The sequence below is a fragment of the Miscanthus floridulus genome, chromosome 3 (assembly GCF_019320115.1).
Source record: "Miscanthus floridulus cultivar M001 chromosome 3, ASM1932011v1, whole genome shotgun sequence".
NCBI classification, from domain to species: Eukaryota; Viridiplantae; Streptophyta; class Magnoliopsida; order Poales; family Poaceae; genus Miscanthus; species Miscanthus floridulus.
This window is the reverse complement of record NC_089582.1, coordinates 56,199,325-56,216,888: the sequence shown is the minus strand read 5'-3', so window position 1 is coordinate 56,216,888 and position 17,564 is coordinate 56,199,325. Positions and strand designations below refer to the sequence as shown.

The window sequence follows — 17,564 nt, the reverse complement described above, 5'->3', positions numbered from 1 at the left end:
GTCATGAATTTAGGGACCTAACAAAATTGGTCTCACAATTTTTGGACACCTAGAAGAATTGGTATTAATTATCAAAGTTCTGCTCAGATTAGAAAAATACAAAACTTTGCTATTTCTTACGAAAAAGGAAAGGGCAAACTGGCCCAGCGCAGCCCAACACCGCGCGGCCCATGCACACGAGACAACCCATGCGGGGGAAGCCGCACGCGCGCTGGCAAGCTTACAAAAACGCCCTTGAGCTACCTGGTAATAGCGCGAGCACTAAACGCACTATTCCTTCAGTCAGCGACTACGCAAAACGGCCCTTGCAAAAATCTATCTTCACATCGGGGGGTCCTTGACCTGGCCGCGCACGTCGACACGACAGCCGATGGCACCGACGACCCCCGCCGGGCAACCGGGACCCTCCTAGTCCTAGCTAAGGAGCTGATACTTGCCTAGGCGTGAATGCGAAACGTTGGGCGATGAAAACGCGAGCCAGGACGCCGTAGTAAAGCCTGACCATGGTGGCGGAGCTCCTACGGCAAAGCGGTGATGTTCCGGTGAGCCACAACGACGCTGGAGCAGTAGGGGTAGCGCGTGAGTTCAAGGAACTCACCACGGACCCAGCCGAGGTGGTGGTTCAGCCGGAGGCGGCCCGAGCCAAGCTGGGCACATGCGCACGGACGGTGCGGTGGTGCACCACGGCGACAAGACCACGTCAGGGGCGTCTAGGAGGTGGTAGCAACTCAGTAAAGGTGCGCCGGGTGATGGGTAGGTGGAGGCAAGGCTGGAGGTGCAACAGATTGAATGCAAGCGGCTCTGAGTGGGGGTTCTGCCACCGACGCATGCCGATACCGTCTTATCGACCCGGCGGGAAGAAAACTCCAGACTGGAGCATGGCACGACATGGATCAATGCGAGATGGGGTCTGGTGGCTGGCTGACTTCACAGCGAAGCCGTGAACAAGGTTAATTGGACCGAGGTGACTCCACCATGCCAAATTGAAGGTGCGGGTTCGGCGGCCATGGCGACAGAGGAAACAGGGGAAAGAGCAGGCATGGTTTGCCTCGTTGTTGTCGTGGCAGGACGTGGTTGTCAACTCGTAGTTCAAGCGCGCACGTGCTACAAGCCGTTGGGGGATCAGCGAAATGCGCTCTGGAGCGGTTGGCCGCATTGCCATAAATAACAAGCCGATGGTGGCTCGGCCATGTGCGCCGTAGTGGCTAGCACCAGACTGTGGGAAGGCAGCAGTGCAACATCGCAGCGAGCACGGATGTGATGGCAATGGGCAGGCAGGCAAGCCCACGTGCATGCAAACATGAAAGATCAGCAGCAGCAGTGGCTGCACGACAGCGGCGGTCGAAGCATAGCATGACCGTGGATGTAGCACAATGCGACGGCGAGCAGCTGCGGCACCGCGTGGCAGTAGCCAGGATCGGCCAAGCCACTGGCCAGCCGTGGCCAGGCCGAGGATGGCCCTGACACCAGCAACGCGACCACGCGCTCGTGGCACGGCCGGGACGACCGCGGTGAGCACGGGCACAAGGTGACCACGCACCCGGAGACAGGCGGCCGAGACATGAGTGTGTGCACGGTTTTTAAAGCATCCTAAAAATCCAATCCGTTGATTCAATCGCCAAACCATCTATGCTATACTTAAGAGGGCATGTCAGGCTACTAAAACAAGCCCTAAAAACACACCACTCCTTAACCCAATTACTCTACAAAAATTACCAAACCTAGCTTTGTCAAACCATTTTTTAGCCTTAGAAATTTGACTAAGTCTTGATCGGATTCGCGTCAAATTCAATTTCCAACCTATTAGACCAGCTAGCTAGTGAATTCATTATTCGACCGTAGGTATTTCATCATCATCTACATGATTTGTACTTCTAACTTTATTAAAGTTCCGTATATACGTTCTATAGTGTTTTCGCATAATAAAAGTTGGTTTAAAACCCTAAATGATATAACGGGACTATGAAATATAACTTTCGTTTCGTGTTTTCGTTGATCATTTCAAGTTACGAAATTTGATCTACACACTATATCACATGCATTAACACATAACCATGATGCTCATGACACGTTTTAGCAAAAGATTTTCAGTGTAACACCGAGGGTGTTATAGAGGAGGGGTCAGCCCGCAGGCCGAGCAAGCCCAAGAATAGAAGGCGAGGGAATGGGCTACACTGAATTCCACCCAAGGCTAGGATGTGTGAACTAAGGCTTAGTTGGTTAGATTCCTTTCCTTGTGTTGAAACCTGCCCATTCGAGTTCAAGTCCTTTACTTGGCATGAGTGCTCGTGTTTTTCTGGATTTATACTAGGATTTAACGGCGTTGTGCTTTCAGTGGAAGGTGACGTTCCCATTGACAGCGAGGCGCCTGTGGTGACGTCGTCAATCTCGGCATGCGCCGAGACGGTCTTTCGGAGGTGCTCATATGGGTAGGGTTTGCGTACGTGTGTTCATAGGGGTGAGTATGTGTGCATGTTGAGCTTTTGCGTCTGTACTCGTGTAATTCACAAAAAAATATTAATAACTTTTGATCCACTCAAAAAAATAGTAACTTTTGTTTTATTTCTAGAAATTTTATATTTGTAGAAATCTTACACTCGATCTAAAAATGCTATAAAACTCCCTAAGATATATTGATGCCTGATAAAATTGGATGCGTGATTTGAGGACTTATTTACTTACTATTTTAGGTCATTTTATTATATATGTTCAAGGAATGTGGTATGCGACAACATGAGAAAAGGAAGAAAAAATTCCATGGTTTTATATAAATAATTACTTGATTTTATATTTTATATTTTTGTGCTTTTACATATAAATTATATAATAATAGTTTGTTTAATAAAGTTTATTTCTATTTGTCGGTATTTTCGGACCACCGACGAGCAAATTTGTATTTGCGCGTCTGGCTCGGATGGTGTGCTCGGAGGACACAAGGGTTTATACTAGTTCTGGCGGAACGTCCCTACGTCCAGTTCACTGTTGCTCGTGTTACCGGCACTTGGTTTGCAGTAGGGGTTATAAACAGGCGAGAGAGGGAGAGGATCCCAAGTCTCTGGTGGAAGGAGTGAATGGGTGTTGGGAGCTCGCTTGCCGCTCAGCCGTGTGCTCGTGTCGTGCTCTTGTGTTTCGATTCGGTGTGTTCCTTTTCATGGGGCACCTTGCTTCCCCTTTTATAGGCGAAGGGAAAGCGAGGGTTACAGCGGAGGAAAAGGAGAAGAACGAGAGGGAAGGTTTATAGGGTCGCCGGGTCCTTCTTCTCCTTCATGCGGGTCCTGCCGATCCTATAGATGTCAACAGGGACGGCTCCACATTGCATCCCTGTTTATCACTGGCGCCATGCGCAGGCGTCATCTGCCAGTCATGGCATTCCACTCCGTCCTGGCGGATGTCGTGGAGAACTAATGCGCCTGTCAGTGTCCGTACGAGGGTTAGGCAAAACAGCACCGGCACGTCTGACACTGCTCTTGATGTGAATCCCTAGGTATGACCCGTCATGGCCATGAGTTACATCGAGGCGTGCCAATCTCTTCCCTGGTATCACAGTTTTGACCCAGGCCCATACGCTTGGACCTAGAGTGGTTGACGGTGGTATGGGTCCCCGTCGGATGAGACGGAAACCACGTCCTTAGGGTCGGGCGAGATGGAGCTCGTACCCAAGGGGTCGGGCAAGACGAAGCCCGCGGCCTTAGGCGAGACGGGAACCACGGCCTTGCAGTCGGGCGAGATGGAGCCCGCACCCAAGGGGTCGGGCGAGATGGAGCCCGCACCCAAGGGGTCAGGCGAGATGGTGCCCACGGCCTCTGGCGAGATGGAGCCCGCACCTAAGGAGTCGAGCGAGACGGAGGCCGCGGCCTTAGGCGAGACGGAGCCTGCACCCAAGGGGTCGGGCGAGACAGAGCCCGCGGCCTTGGGGTCAGGCGAGATGGAGCCCATGGCCTTGGGGTCGGGCGAGACCTTTTAATATGCCTTGATCCATCCGAGGAAGTTAGCGTGGGCGTTAACTTCCTTGCTTTGGGTATCCTTAATATCGATACCTGATAGTAGCCCCTGAGCCTACGGAGGAGTAGAATACTCCTTTGGAGGCTTTCCCGGATGGGAGGACTCTGAGGGCCTTGGCCTTCTTTTTGTAGCCTGCGGTGTCCAGGTAGGACATCGACTCCCTTTTGTCACGATCGGTCTTCTTAGGGGCATGTAACCATAGGATTCGGGAGGTTGGAAAGATTTTTCTTGATTCCAATCCCCTAGGATCCGATCAGTCCACCATCATACTTCGACTATGCTTTCGGTCTCCTTGCGAGTTCAACTTGCCTCGAGCCCCCACGCATAGCAGGGGTCCAATTGAGGGTCGGCTCGTCTTTGTGATTGTTATCCCTCTAGCGTCTTTTTTGATAAAACGAAGGGGCTAAGCTGGGCCATGTTTTTCCTCGATGGACAAAACATGGTGCTCAGTGAGCTATTAACGGGCTAGTCCGAGTGGGGCCTAGGCTTCTTGTTCTTGGGGGTCCGGCATGAGTCAGCTAGTGACTGATTCTAGATTCTCAATGGCCAATTCATATAGTTCTTGGGCCCGTTTGACCAGTCCCAAGGGCTTGTCACCTTTCTTCGAGGAAAAACCATGGACTGGGAGTCGACTAAGACTCAAACGTGGGCTGGGATGCCTGTGGCGCTTATGCACCCAAGTACTAGTTGCTAGTGGGCCCATCCCTTTCCACCCCTTGCTCTAAGGATGCCCCGGAGCGGCTGTGAACCTGTCGGAGGGCTGGCCTTCGAACTCCTAGGCCTGAATGGGGTAGGAGCATTTTCTACTCCGTATCCCTCCTTACCTATGATGGTTCTTAGCCCATCGATCGGGTGAACCATCATCCGGTGTGTCCTTCGAGGGCATGGCCAGAGAAAGTGTGTGCACGATCTTCGAAGGGAGGTGATGTGACGTGGCGCAGCGGGCGCATGAACTTCAGTGGATGGTTTGCCTTCTTGCCTCGCTCCATCCTATAAATAGCGGTCTCCTCCTTCATGTTTTTGCATGCAAAAACCACAGCCTTACCTTCTTCGCTTGTCCACCACTGCTGTTCAGATCTGTTGTGCTTGCTAATCTACCACCGGAGCCCTAGATCTGTAGTTTCTGCTTCTCTGCCACCGCCTTTGCTTCTCCACAGCCGCCTCCATCCTCCATGGATTCATGGTACTGCTCTAATGTTACCCATGCAAACATGGAGGGCCTTGTCAAGCATGGTCTTCTCCGTGGGAGGACCGATGCGGTGGAGTGGCTTGTGCCCGGCCGTGAGGATGCACCGATGCCGCCTGACGGCTACGTCATCTCCTTCGCGCTCTTCCACAAGCACAGACTCGCGGTTCCTCCCCACCCATTCTTCCAAGGTCTACTGCACCACTATCAAATCAAGCTACAACACTTGAACCCCAACAGTATCTAGCACATCGCGGCCTTCATCATGATGTGCGAGTGGTACCTAGGGATCGAACCCCACTTCGAGCTGTGGAGATATTTTTTCTCTATCTCCCTGATTAAGAAGAAGGAGAGAGGCCAGGAGACCCCGGTGCTGATGGGATGCATGGGCATCCACCTCTGGGGGCAGCGGGCAGCTGAGTACATGCCCTGCTAGCCCTCAGATCCAACAAGGGGTGGCACTCACATTGGTTCGCCCTGAAGAACGACCTTGCCCCCCTTGCCGATCTTCTTCGGGTGCCTGGTCGAAGAGATACCACTGTCATGACCATGGGGGCCACCCGTCAAGGAGAAGAAGAGGATGTGCGACCTCCTCAAGGCCATCATGTTCCTAAAGACCCATGGCCTTTGTGAGGCCAACATAATCGCAGGGTATCACGTGAGGAGGGTGGCGCCACTGATGCCCGAGAGTGACCAGCTCCTCAGCTTTGATTACGGGAGGCTAAAGCACTAGATGGCGCCTTCCTAGGACTCCGACTATCCTAGGAGGACCTGTGCCACCTCACCTTCTTGTTCACTAACATCATGATGTAGCTTGCTGGAGAAGAGTCGCTCTCCCCGGAATACCTCATCCGAAGCGCCCCGACAGCGCTCCCATCCGGTCTCCGCAACGCCATAGAGACCGTTGGCCACCTTGTGATGCAACGCATGCCCCTATCCCCTACAAATGACAAGTTTGTGGGGAAGACCGAATATATCATAGAATCTTTCCATGACATCCTCGCGGGAGAATCGGAGTCGCTCTCCGACTCTAACTCTAGTAGGGGGAGCCATCACCCCTCGTATGAATGTTTCATGGCAGGTGCCCCCGAGGGATATGTCGAAAGCATCCACGAGGGAGAGGCTACCCCAACAAACGACCTCGACGATGAGGTCAAGGGGGATGCAGGGGCCCCACCTCACCTGCAGATAGAGCAGTTGAAGGCCCAACACCAAGATATCGAGGAAGCACAACTCCAGCCCGAGCAGGAACGCGGGGAGCTCAAGCGAGAGATCGAGCGCCATAGAGGTGGTGGGCTTGTGCGTGCCGTGGCCTATGACATGAACTAGAGGATCATTGAGGAGGATGAAGCCCTCCCACACTTCATCTAGGCAAGCCAGAACATCGCTGCTGCGGCGGCCTTGCTCCAGGGGCTTTTAGGGCCTACGGCGCTCGAGGATCGTCGGGCCCATCGTGAGATTCACACGCTACTCGAGCGGGCGGTGACGTAGCAGGTCGAGAGCTCGTGTCCTGATGATGCGAGCTCGACGCTAGCCAGCACGCGCCCTTGGAGTGACCTAACAGGGATGTGTCAGTCCACTAGGCGCAGCAAGGCGGCAGGCCGCGCACCATGGCCCCAGTGCATGAATGTCTTGGCCTCCACCAAGATGCGCGCGACACCCTCAACATCCACAGGCGTACCCATGGCGATGTGAGGGAGGAGGCTAGCCATGGCTACCACCCTCGTCGTGGTGGACGCTATGATAGCGGCAAAGACCGAAGCCTGAGCCACGACTTGCTGGGACCTTAGGCCTTTGGCCGACACATCCTCAACGCCGCCTTCCCACCACAGTACCGACCGCCGACCAACATCCTAAAATACTCTAGGGAAATGAGCCCCGGATTGTGGCTCAATAATTATTGTCTTGCTTGCCAAGCCGGTGGAGTGGATAATGACAATTTCATTATCCGCAACCTTCCATTGTTCCTGGCCGATTCGACACGAACGTGGTTGGAACACCTTCCGCCCAACCGAATCCAAAGTTGGGCGGACCTAAAAGAGATCCTCATGGGAAACTTCCAGGGCACTTACGTGCATCCTAGGAACCCGTGGGATCTCAAAAACTACCGACAGTGGTCTAGGGAAACTCTTCATCGGTACATCCAGTGCTTCTCTCGGTAGTGCAACGAGCTACCCAATGTCACCGACACCGACATCATAGGAGCTTTCCTATTTGGGACCACTTGCGAGTCCCTAGTTCACAAGCTAGGACATAAGGGCCCACAAACCACCAAGGAGCTCCTTGACATCGCCACCAGCCACGCCTTGGGCAAGGAGGCGGTCGGGGTGATTTTCGACCGCCTCAAAGGCAAAGCGAAGCGGGACAAGGACGCCGGTGAGGGCGCCTCCAACCGTCCCAACAGGCAGCGACACGAGGGCTCGCTCATGGCCACCGCCAACCGCAAGGGGGTCAGAAGCCTATCGAGGGTACCCTGAACCACTTTGAGAAGCTGCTCAAAGGGCCATGCCCGAACCACGCTTTCCCCATCAAGCACCTATACAAGGACTGCATCCTCATGAAGTGGTTCTTGTCCAGAGGCTTCGACAAAGGGGAGCATAGGAAGGACCCCAAGCCAGCTGTAGACGATGCTGAGGGGAAAGACGGTGGATTTTTGGCACTGGATGGCTGCCTCATGATCTTTGGAGGGTCGGTGGCCTACGACTCCAAGCGCCGCCAGAAGCTTGCGCGCCACGAGGTCTATATGGCTAAGCCGGCCACGCCTACCTTCCTCCAATGGTTGGAGTCCGCCATAACCTTTGATCAGACCGACCACCCGAAAAGTGTCACACAGCCGGGAAGATATCCGCTCGTGGTCGACCCGATCATCGGCATGAAGTGGCTCACCAAGGTGCTGATGGATGGAGGCAGTGGCCTCAACATCATGTATGTTGAAACGCTCGACGCCATGGGCATCGACCGAGCATGGGTCCAGCCAACTGGGGTGCCTTTCCATGGCATCGTGCCAGGAAAGCAGGCCGTACCACTTGGGCAGATCAATTTGCCCATCACCTTCAGGGATTCGACCAATTACAGGATGGAGACCCTTACCTTTGAGGTGGTCGGGGTCCATGGAACCTACTACGCCATCCTAGGATGTCCATGCTGCGCGAAGTTCATGGCCATCCACAACTACACCTATCTAAAGATGAAGATGCTAGGTCCATGTGGGGTCATCACCATTGGCACCTCCTTCCAGTGCACCTATGAGTGCGAGGTCAAGTGCTGCAAACATGCCGCAGTAATTGTTGCCTCTAAAGAGCTTGCGGCCATTAGGGAGGAGATCGTCGAAGAAACGCCTGACCCCAAGCGGTCGGCCAGGTCTTTCGAGCCTATAGGGGAGCCAAGGAGGTCCTCATAGACCCCAGCAGCTCCAAGGGCAAAGTGGTGCGCATTGGCACCATGCTTTCCTCCAAATAGGAAAGTGCGCTCGTTGATTTTCTCCACGCCAACAGAGACATCTTTGCGTGGAGACCCTCGAACATGCTAGGCATTCCAAGAGAAGTCACTGAGCATGCCTTGAAGATCAGGTTAGGCTCCAAGCCAGTGAAGCAGCGCCTGCGTCGCTTTGACGAGGAGAAACGTAGGGCCATCGGCGAGGAGATTGTGAAGCTTTTGGCGGCCAGGTTCATCAAGGAAGTATACCACCCCAAGTGGTTAGCCAATCCTGTTCTGGTACGAAAGAATAGTGGGAAATGGAGAATGTGTGTCGACTACATGGGTCTCAACAAAGCGTGTCCAAAGGATCCATTTCTTTTGCCACGCATAGACCAAGTAGTCGACTCGACCTCAGGGTGTGAAACCCTTTGCTTCCTTGATGCGTACTCCGGGTACCATCAAATTGCGATGAAAGAGTCCGACCAGCTCGCAACATCTTTCATCACCCCATTCAGATCATACTGCTACGTCACAATACCGTTTGTCCTAAAGAACGCGGGAGCTATGTACCAACGTTGCATGCTCAAGTGTTTCGGGGATCTCATTGGGTGGATCATTGAGGCCTACGTGCATGACATTGTGGTCAAATCCAAACGGGTTGACCAGGTCATGGCCAACCTCGAGCAGACCTTCACGAAACTCCGAGCAAATGACATTAAGCTCAACCCCAAGAAGTGCATTTTCGGGGTCCCAAGGGGTTTACTGCTGGGTTTTATCGTCTTTGAGCGTGGCATCGAAGCCAACTCGGAGAAGATCTTGGCCATCACAAGGATGGGCCCAATTCAGAACATAAAGGGGGTACAATGAGTTATAAGGTGCCTCACCACGCTCTACCACTTTATCTCATGCCTTGAGGAACATGGTCTCCCCCTCTATCGGCTTCTGAAGAAGGACGACTATTTTGAATGGATGCCTGAGGCCTTGGAGGCACTTGACATGGTCAAGCAGCTTCTGATGAAGGCCCCGATCCTAGTCCCTCCGATTGACGGAGAACCGCTTCTGCTCTACATTGTGGCCACCACGCAGTGGTCAGTGTCGCCCTGGTGGTAGAGCAAGAAGAAGAGGGACACACCCTCAAAGTGCAGCATCTCGTGTACTTCATTAGCGAGATCTTGTCTGATTCCAAGACCCGCTACCCCCAAATTCAGAAGCTATTGTACGCTGTCCTTATCGCCAAGAGGAAGTTGTGTCACTACTTTGAGTCACATCCGGTGACGGTCGTGACGTCTTTCCCTCTCAGCGAGGTCATCCAAAACCTAGATGCCATGGGAAGAATCATGAAGTGGGCACTCGAGCTGATGGGTCAAGGCATTTCGTATGCCCCCCCCAAATGGCCATCAAGTCCCAAGTGTTGGCTAATTTCATTGCAGAGTGGACCAAGATCCAAATGCCACCAGCAGGCATCGACCAAGAGTACTGGATGATGTACTTCGATGGATCGCTGATGAAGAAAGGCATCAGCGTGGGGCTGGTCTTCATTTTGCCCCTTAGGGTACGCATGAGGTACATGGTTTGCCTCCATTTCCCCTCCTCCAATAATGTGGCCAAGTATGAGGTGCTCATCAATGGCCTACACATCACCGTCGAGTTGGGTATCCGATGACTCGATGTCTGAGGCAACTCCCAGCTAGTCATTGACCAAGTCATGAAGGAATCAAGCTGCCACAACGCCAAGATGGCTGCATATTGCCGAGAAGTCCACCAGCTAGAGGACAAGTTCGATAGTCTTGAGCTCAATCACATCCCGAGGCGTCTCAATGAGGCTGCCGATGTGCTGGTGAAAACAGCGTCTGGCCGAGAGCCATTGCCGACGGGTGTCTTCGCCAGTGATTAGTACAAGCCCTTGGTCCGCTACGAGGAGCCAGAATAGATCGGTGATGCGCCACCTGCCCTAGGCTCGGGGGCTAACCAGCTAGTGGCTCCATCTAACCCCAAAGTCATGGAGCTTGATGAGGATCCAGCGACAGAGCCTGACCCTCTGGCCGACTGGAGGATGCCTTACCTCGACTACCTCCTCTGTGAGGCACTGCCGACAGACAAAATGGAGGCTCGGTGGCTCGCACGCTGCACCAAGTCCTTTGTCCTTAGTGAGGACGAGCTTTATAAGCTAAGCCACACTAGGATCCTACAACGCTGCATCCCCATCGAACGAGGGAAGTAGTTGTTGAGTGATATCAATGGTGCAGTCTACAGGCACCATGCTGCGCCTAGAACCCTAGTCAAAAACGTGTTTCAACAAGGTTTCTACTAGCTGGCTGCAGTAGCCGATGCTGAACAGATTGTGCGCACCTATGAATGGTGTCAATACTACGCTCGGTAGACCACCTACCGGCCCAAGCACTCCAAACGATCCCCATCACATGGCCATTCATCCTCTAGGGGCTTGATCTAGTCAGACCTCTCAAGAGGGCGCCCGAGGGCTATACACACTTGCTTGTCACCGTAGACAAGTTTACAAAGAGGATAGAGGCTCGACCGATCTCCACGATCAAGTCTGAGCAAGCCGCACTGTTCTTCCTTGACATCATCCATCGCTTTGGAGACTCAAACTCCATTATCACAGACAATGACATGTAGTTCACCGAAAAGAAGTTCCTCCAATTCTGCGATGAATACCACATCCACATCGATTGGGCTGCCGTGGCGCACCCCCACACGAACGGGCAGGTTGAGCGCACGAACAGCAAGGTCCTACAAGGCCTGAAGCCTAGGATCTTCAACTGGCTAAACAGGTTTGGCTGATGATGGGTCGTGGAGCTTTGTGCGGTGCTCTAGAGCCTGAGGACGACCCCAGTCAGGCCACCGGCTACACGCCATTCTTCATGGTCCACGGTTCCAAGGCTATCCTCCCGACTGAACTCGACTATGGAGCACCTAGGGTCAGGGCGTACGATGAACTAGGAGCCAAGGCATCCCTCGAGGATGCCATGGACCAGCTAGATGAAGCGCATGATGTTGCCCTCCTCCGCTTGACCAAGTGCCAACAAGCGTTGCGCCGGTACCACAGCCGTCGAGTGCGGGGTCAGGCCTTCAATGTTGGGGACCTAGTGCTCCATCTCGTCTTGAGCAACAAGAACCACCACAAGCTCTCTCCACTATGGGAGGGACCATTTGTTGTCGTGGAGGTGCTCCGACCAGGCACCTACAAGCTCAGGACCATCGACGATGAAGTCTTCATCAACACCTAGAACATTGAACAGCTATGTCACTTTTACCCTTAAATTTATGCATGTTTTCTCTTATTAGTTTCGCTATCAACTCCTCGATCTTTAGTGACACCCAACCCTAGCAACAGTAGGGGGTCAGGCTTCACTCAGGTGTTGATAAGAGCATATCTATCTGGAAGACATTCTCTATGCCCGACCCTTTCTCACGTTAAGACCTAGAAGCGAGGGTCATGGAAACAAACGCTGAGTTAAACTAGTCAGACTGCAAGAAACCTACGCCCTAGCGGCTACGGCGTTTTTGCTCACTAGCATAATTAGAGTTTTTTCCCACACCCCATGCTTTTTAAGCCTTAACAATGGAAAGACTCAAAATGCATTTAAGAGTATATCCACCTGGCGAACATTCTCTGTGCCCGACCCTCTCTCATGTTAAGATCTAGAAGCAAGGGTTGCAGAAACAAACACTGAGTAAAACTGGTCGGACTGAAAGAAACCTATGCCGCAGCGGCTACGACGTTTTTGCTCACCAGTGTGATCAGAGTTTGTTCACCCACACCCTAAACTTTATAGCCATAACGACAAAAAGGGTCAGGACGCATTAACCTTTTTATACAAAAAGGGGAGAAGTGCTAAAAGTCTATTTGGCCAAAATGAAATTTAAGAGCTCGTCCACTTGGGGGGATGATCTCATCCTCTATCTCCACAGGTAAGTCCTATGTCAGCGTGTCACCCAAGTCAATCGGATAGCTCGGTCTGCTACCGAGAGACGGGTAAGGAGCTGTAGGATGCCCCATGCAGGTTTTGCTGACCCTGTCATGAACGACGGACCCAGATTCCACACAGACATATCTGACAAAAGCTCCCTGAACCCATCACTCAATCCATCAAGGTAAGTCATGTGCCAGTAGATCACCCAAGTCGATCGGACGGCTTAGGCCACTGCCGAGAGACGGGTCACCCTTAATTTATGCATGTTTTCTCTTATTAGTTTCGCTGTTGACTCCTTGATCTTTAAGTGACGCCCGACCCCAGCAACGGCAAGGGGTCAGGCCTCACTTGGGGGTTGGTAAGAGTATACCTATTTGGTAGACATTCTCTATGCCCAAACCTTTATCACATTAAAAAACATAAAGGCAAGGTTTGCGGAAACAAACGCTGAGTAAAACTGGTTGGACCGCAAGAACGCCCCGGTGGCTACGGCATTTTTGCTCACCAGCATGATCAGAGTTTTTTTGCCTACACCCCAAGCTTTAGCCTCCGCCTTCCTAGGAAGGGTTTGCAGGGGCCCATCGGTGGAATCTCCATCGAGGAGAGGCCAGCAGGTCACCCAAGTAGATCGGATAGCTTGGGCCACTGCCGAGAGACAGGTAAGGAGTAGTAGGATACCCCATGCGGGTTATGCCAACTCCGTTATGAACGATAGACCCGGATTCCACACGGATATATCCGATAAGAGCTCCCTGAACCCGTCACTCGAGCCATCGAGATAACTTTACCAACCCCCACTGTACCTTTCCAGTGCATGAGCATTCATTCATCCATTCTCATACATCCAAGTATCGCATATGCAATTATTACATGAGCGACAACTGGCCGGGGTTTGAAGGCCGGCCTGCGAAGGGCTCGAGGCCACCTCACGTCAAACAGAGCTAGGGGAGAAAACGCAGATGAGCCCTAGCGTCCTTTGCTCGACCCGCTCAGAAGCGAACAGGGTCATCTTGACTTCTCATTCGATCCTAACCTTGAGCCATGCCCATAGAATCTCCATCGAGGAGAGGCCAGCAAGCCACCTGAATCGATCTCCTAAACGACTCGAGCATCTACCGGGAGACGGGTTAAGGAGCAGTGGAATGCCACATGAGGGCTATGCTGACCCTGTTACGAACAACGGACCCGAATTCCACTCAGACATGCCCATTAGCGAGCTCACCAAGCGTGACACTTGAGCCATCGAGGCAAGTGACGTTAGCTCAACCCCTCCGGTGGCGAAAATCATGGACAGGGTGACGATCACAAAGACGAGCCGACCCTCGACTGGACCCCCGCTATACGTGGGGACTCGAGAAAAGTTGGACTCGTAAGGACACCGAATGCGCGGTCACAGAACGATGGCTCGGATCCTAGGGAGGGGTACATATGAAAACTAAGAATAACGTTTCTAAAATAAGAGACACTTTCTTCTACTAGTTTTGCTATCGTCTCCCCGATCTTTAGTGAAACCCGACCCCAACAACGGTAAGGGGTTAGGTCTCACTCGGGGGCTGATAAGGGTATATATATACCCTTTTTGAAATAGTCGCCGTGCCCGACCCTTTCTCACATTAAAACCTAGAGGCAAGGTTTGCGGAAACGAACGCCGAGTAAAACGGGTCGGACTATAAGAAACCCGCGCCCTAGTGGCTACTGCACTCTTGCTTACCAGCATGACCAGAGTTTCCCGCCCACACCTTGAACTCTACAAACTTAATAATAGGAAGGGTTGGAACGCATTAACCCCTTTTTACACATAAAAAGGAAGAAAAGAACAAATTTGTTCAAATGAAACAAAATAACAAGCTTGTTTAAACGAGACAGAAGGGTCAAAACTTGTCCCCGTATTACAAAAGCGCTGCCTGAGCTATCTGACTAAACTAACCCCTAGGGGGGATGATTTCATCTTCTATCTTGGTAGAAAGGTCATGCACCAGGGGGACGCCTCCTCCTCGATGACATCCAGCTCGGCGTCGGTATAGATGGGTGTGAAGCCTTGGCTCATCGTCGCCATATCGATGTTCTCATAATGAGAACGGATGATCATGAATGATCGATGAACACCAAAGCAAAGCATGCCCCTTACCGTATCACATGCTCGGTCCATAATACAGGTGGCGCGAACCACGAGGGAGCTTGTCTCTTGCCCTGGGGCCAGCTCGAGCTCATCACAGACCAGCTAGATGGCGACATGTAGGTTGTCATGTTCATTGCTCTCCTTCAGGAGGGTGTCCTTCACCTCGCTGAGCTCCTTCTCCAAGCCATGGCTCTTCACCACCTTTGCCCCGAGCTTGTCGTCGAGACCTACCCGAGTCACGTACCGACCGTGTCAAAAGGCTTACCAAGGACTCCAGGGAGAAAGACAACAAGGGAAACCGGGGACTTACCGTCCATGTCCGCCCGAAGCCTGCACACCTCATCGCTCTGCCGGGTCACCTTGACCTCCAGGCATCGGACCTCCTCTTAGCGCTGCCCGACCTTCGTGGCAAGCCTAACAGACATGCCCTCGGCTGCAACCTTCAGGTCCCTCTTCCTCCGGAGCTCCTTCTCGAGGTGGCTTCTAGCGAGCTAGCTCAGTCCCCAAGCGGAGCTCCTCTACGGCCCAGAGCAAATCGTCCCGCTCCTTCCATAGCCGTTCGGCCTCCACAGTGTCCGTGCATGCCCTCTCGATCAGGGCTGTGAGCTTCTCCTCGGCCTCATGGGCATCGTCACGAGCGTCCTTCTCCCTGACTCAGAAGTCAGCCACCTCCCGAGCAGCAGGGGCAAGCTCAGCCACCTTCTAATGGGCGGCAGCGAGCTGTGCGGCCATCCCCTCGCTCTACCGCGTCTCCTCAGCAAGGAGCTAGGATTTCTCCTAGCTGCGGGCCATAAGGACCTACGAAGAGGACAAGACTTAGATGCACGAGAAGAGAACATGGGGGTTGGAAGCACGGTCATACCATACCTGGCCAACCAGGGCGACAATGTCGCGCATCGAGCCCAACATGGTGGTCAGGGTGCGAACCGCATCCCCAACCTCCGTGTGGATGCTCCCCCATTCCCTTTCCTCTGCTACTTCATCAGGGGCAGCCACCGAACCAGAGTCTGGGATGTCCCCATGCCGACCTCAAGCGGCGCCGACCTCTCTAGCAGTGGCAACTCCTCTAGAGCGGCTCCTCTAGCGATAGAGGGGGTGGCTGAAGCGGACATGAAGGTCTGCCCTATCACCACACCCATAAAGGATGCCTCGGGTGCGCCCCCTTCCATCTACCCCGCCACAGACATGGCCACCTGCATGGATGGTGGCTCTGATCGTGCATCCTTCGCCTGCGACGTCGAGGACACGACCGGTCGCGCCGCGCCCGCTACGGGCGCCCTAGATGCTCCCTCCTCCGCCTGCTCTCCCATGGATGCAGCCATTGGCTGCACCTCCTCGGTCGACGCTGTGGCCGCCCCAATGCCACTGGCACCCTCCACCGGTGCGGCGATAGCTGGCCCCTAGCGTGTTTGCCAGAGGAGGATCTTCTATGGAGCAAGCCGTAGGAGAGTCCCACATCCTCCGACACTACAAGAGACATGGCGGTCGGATCATGGTAAAAATTCGTTAGGATGAAAGGATGATAAAAACTCTTGACTCACCTTGATGCCATCATACGAGGATGTTTTGGGGCCGGCTTGCTCGACCCCGGTTGCTCCTCATTGGCACATTGCCACTTCGAGCCCTCCCTCGGCTCGGAGGGCTCGGACGAATCAAAACGGTCGCCCCCCGCCAACTCCTGAGGCTCCACCGAGGGCTTAGTCGAAGCAGGGCGTCCTCTTTCCATCGGCTCTGGGGCCACTGTCGAAGGCCCGAACGAGGTGAGGCGGCCAGGCTCCGCTAGATCCGAGGCCACCGTCGAAGGTCCGGACACGATGGGACGGCTCGATTCCACTGGCTCCGGGGGCGCGTCCTTCCCCTCCTGCCTCACGACATGCCACGGGAAGGGCCCCGCCTACGGCGAAGGCAGGTCCTCGTCCCTGGTGGCTAGATCATCCCATAGAATGGGCGACATGGAGCCATCATCTTCCTCCTCCTCCTCCTCTTCTTCCTACTCTTCCTCCAACGAGCCTTGACACCGCTTCCCTCGCTGCAGCTTCGCTCACTGCTTTGACCACCATTTCTTCTCCTCGTCGTCCTTCTTCTTCTTCTTCCACTATTCATCCACGGCATGGCTTGCCGCCCTCATGGTTGCGTGCTCTGGCAGCGGCGTGATGGAGTTCCAGAAGACTAACCTCGCCAGCAGCTCGATGAAGCCCGCGTCCGGCCGCATCACGGGATGCCCCGGGATCGGGAACATAGCGTCGGCCTCCCTCATGGCCTCCTTGATGCGCTGCATGACCTCGCTGTCATGGAGCAGCCCCTGGGCGAGCGTCATCCCGACGAGCTGCACACCGGGCATCATCCCGTACAGTGGGAGGACACGCGCCATCAGAGGTGCCACCCTCCTCGCGTGATACCCCCAATGACGCTGGCCCCACGGAGGCCGTGGGTCTTCAGGAACATGATGGCCTCAAGGAGGTCACGCATCCTCTTCTCCTTGATGGGTGGCCTCCACGGCCATGATGGCGGAACCTCTTCGATCAGACGCCCGGAGAAGCCAGGGTCGTCCTTCAAGTAGAACCAATGCAAGTGCCACCCCTTGTTGGATCTAGAAAGCTAGCAGGGCATGTACTTGGCCGCCCGCTGCCCTTAGAGGTGGATACCCATGCATCCCATCGGCACTAGGGTCTCCTGGCTTCTCTCCTTCATCAAGGTGATGGAGAAAAAATATCTCCAGAGCTCGAAGTGGGGCTCAATCCCTAGGTACCCCTCACACAACATGATGAAGGCCATGATGTGTTGGATCCCATTGGGGTTCAAGTGCTGCAGCTCGATCTGATAATGGTGCAGCAGACCCCGAAAGAACGCGTGAGGAGGAACCACGAGTCCGCGCTTGTGGAAGAGCGTGAAGGAGACGATGTAG

General features: G+C 53.8%; 1 protein-coding gene across 1 annotated transcript; it reads left to right on the top strand.

Annotated features, from left to right (window-relative positions):
• Positions 1-7,931: 7,931 nt before the first annotated feature.
• LOC136543767 (uncharacterized) lies at positions 7,932-8,588 on the top strand. The gene has a single exon (XM_066536130.1). It carries the CDS (start codon positions 7,932-7,934, stop codon positions 8,586-8,588), a length of 657 nt encoding a protein of 218 aa, XP_066392227.1.
• Positions 8,589-17,564: the final 8,976 nt, after the last annotated feature.

What these genes read in the sequence shown, in the direction of transcription:
- LOC136543767 (XM_066536130.1), top strand. Translation starts at nt 7,932, where the DNA reads ATGGCTAAGCCGGCCACGCCTACCTTCCTCCAATGGTTGGAGTCCGCC.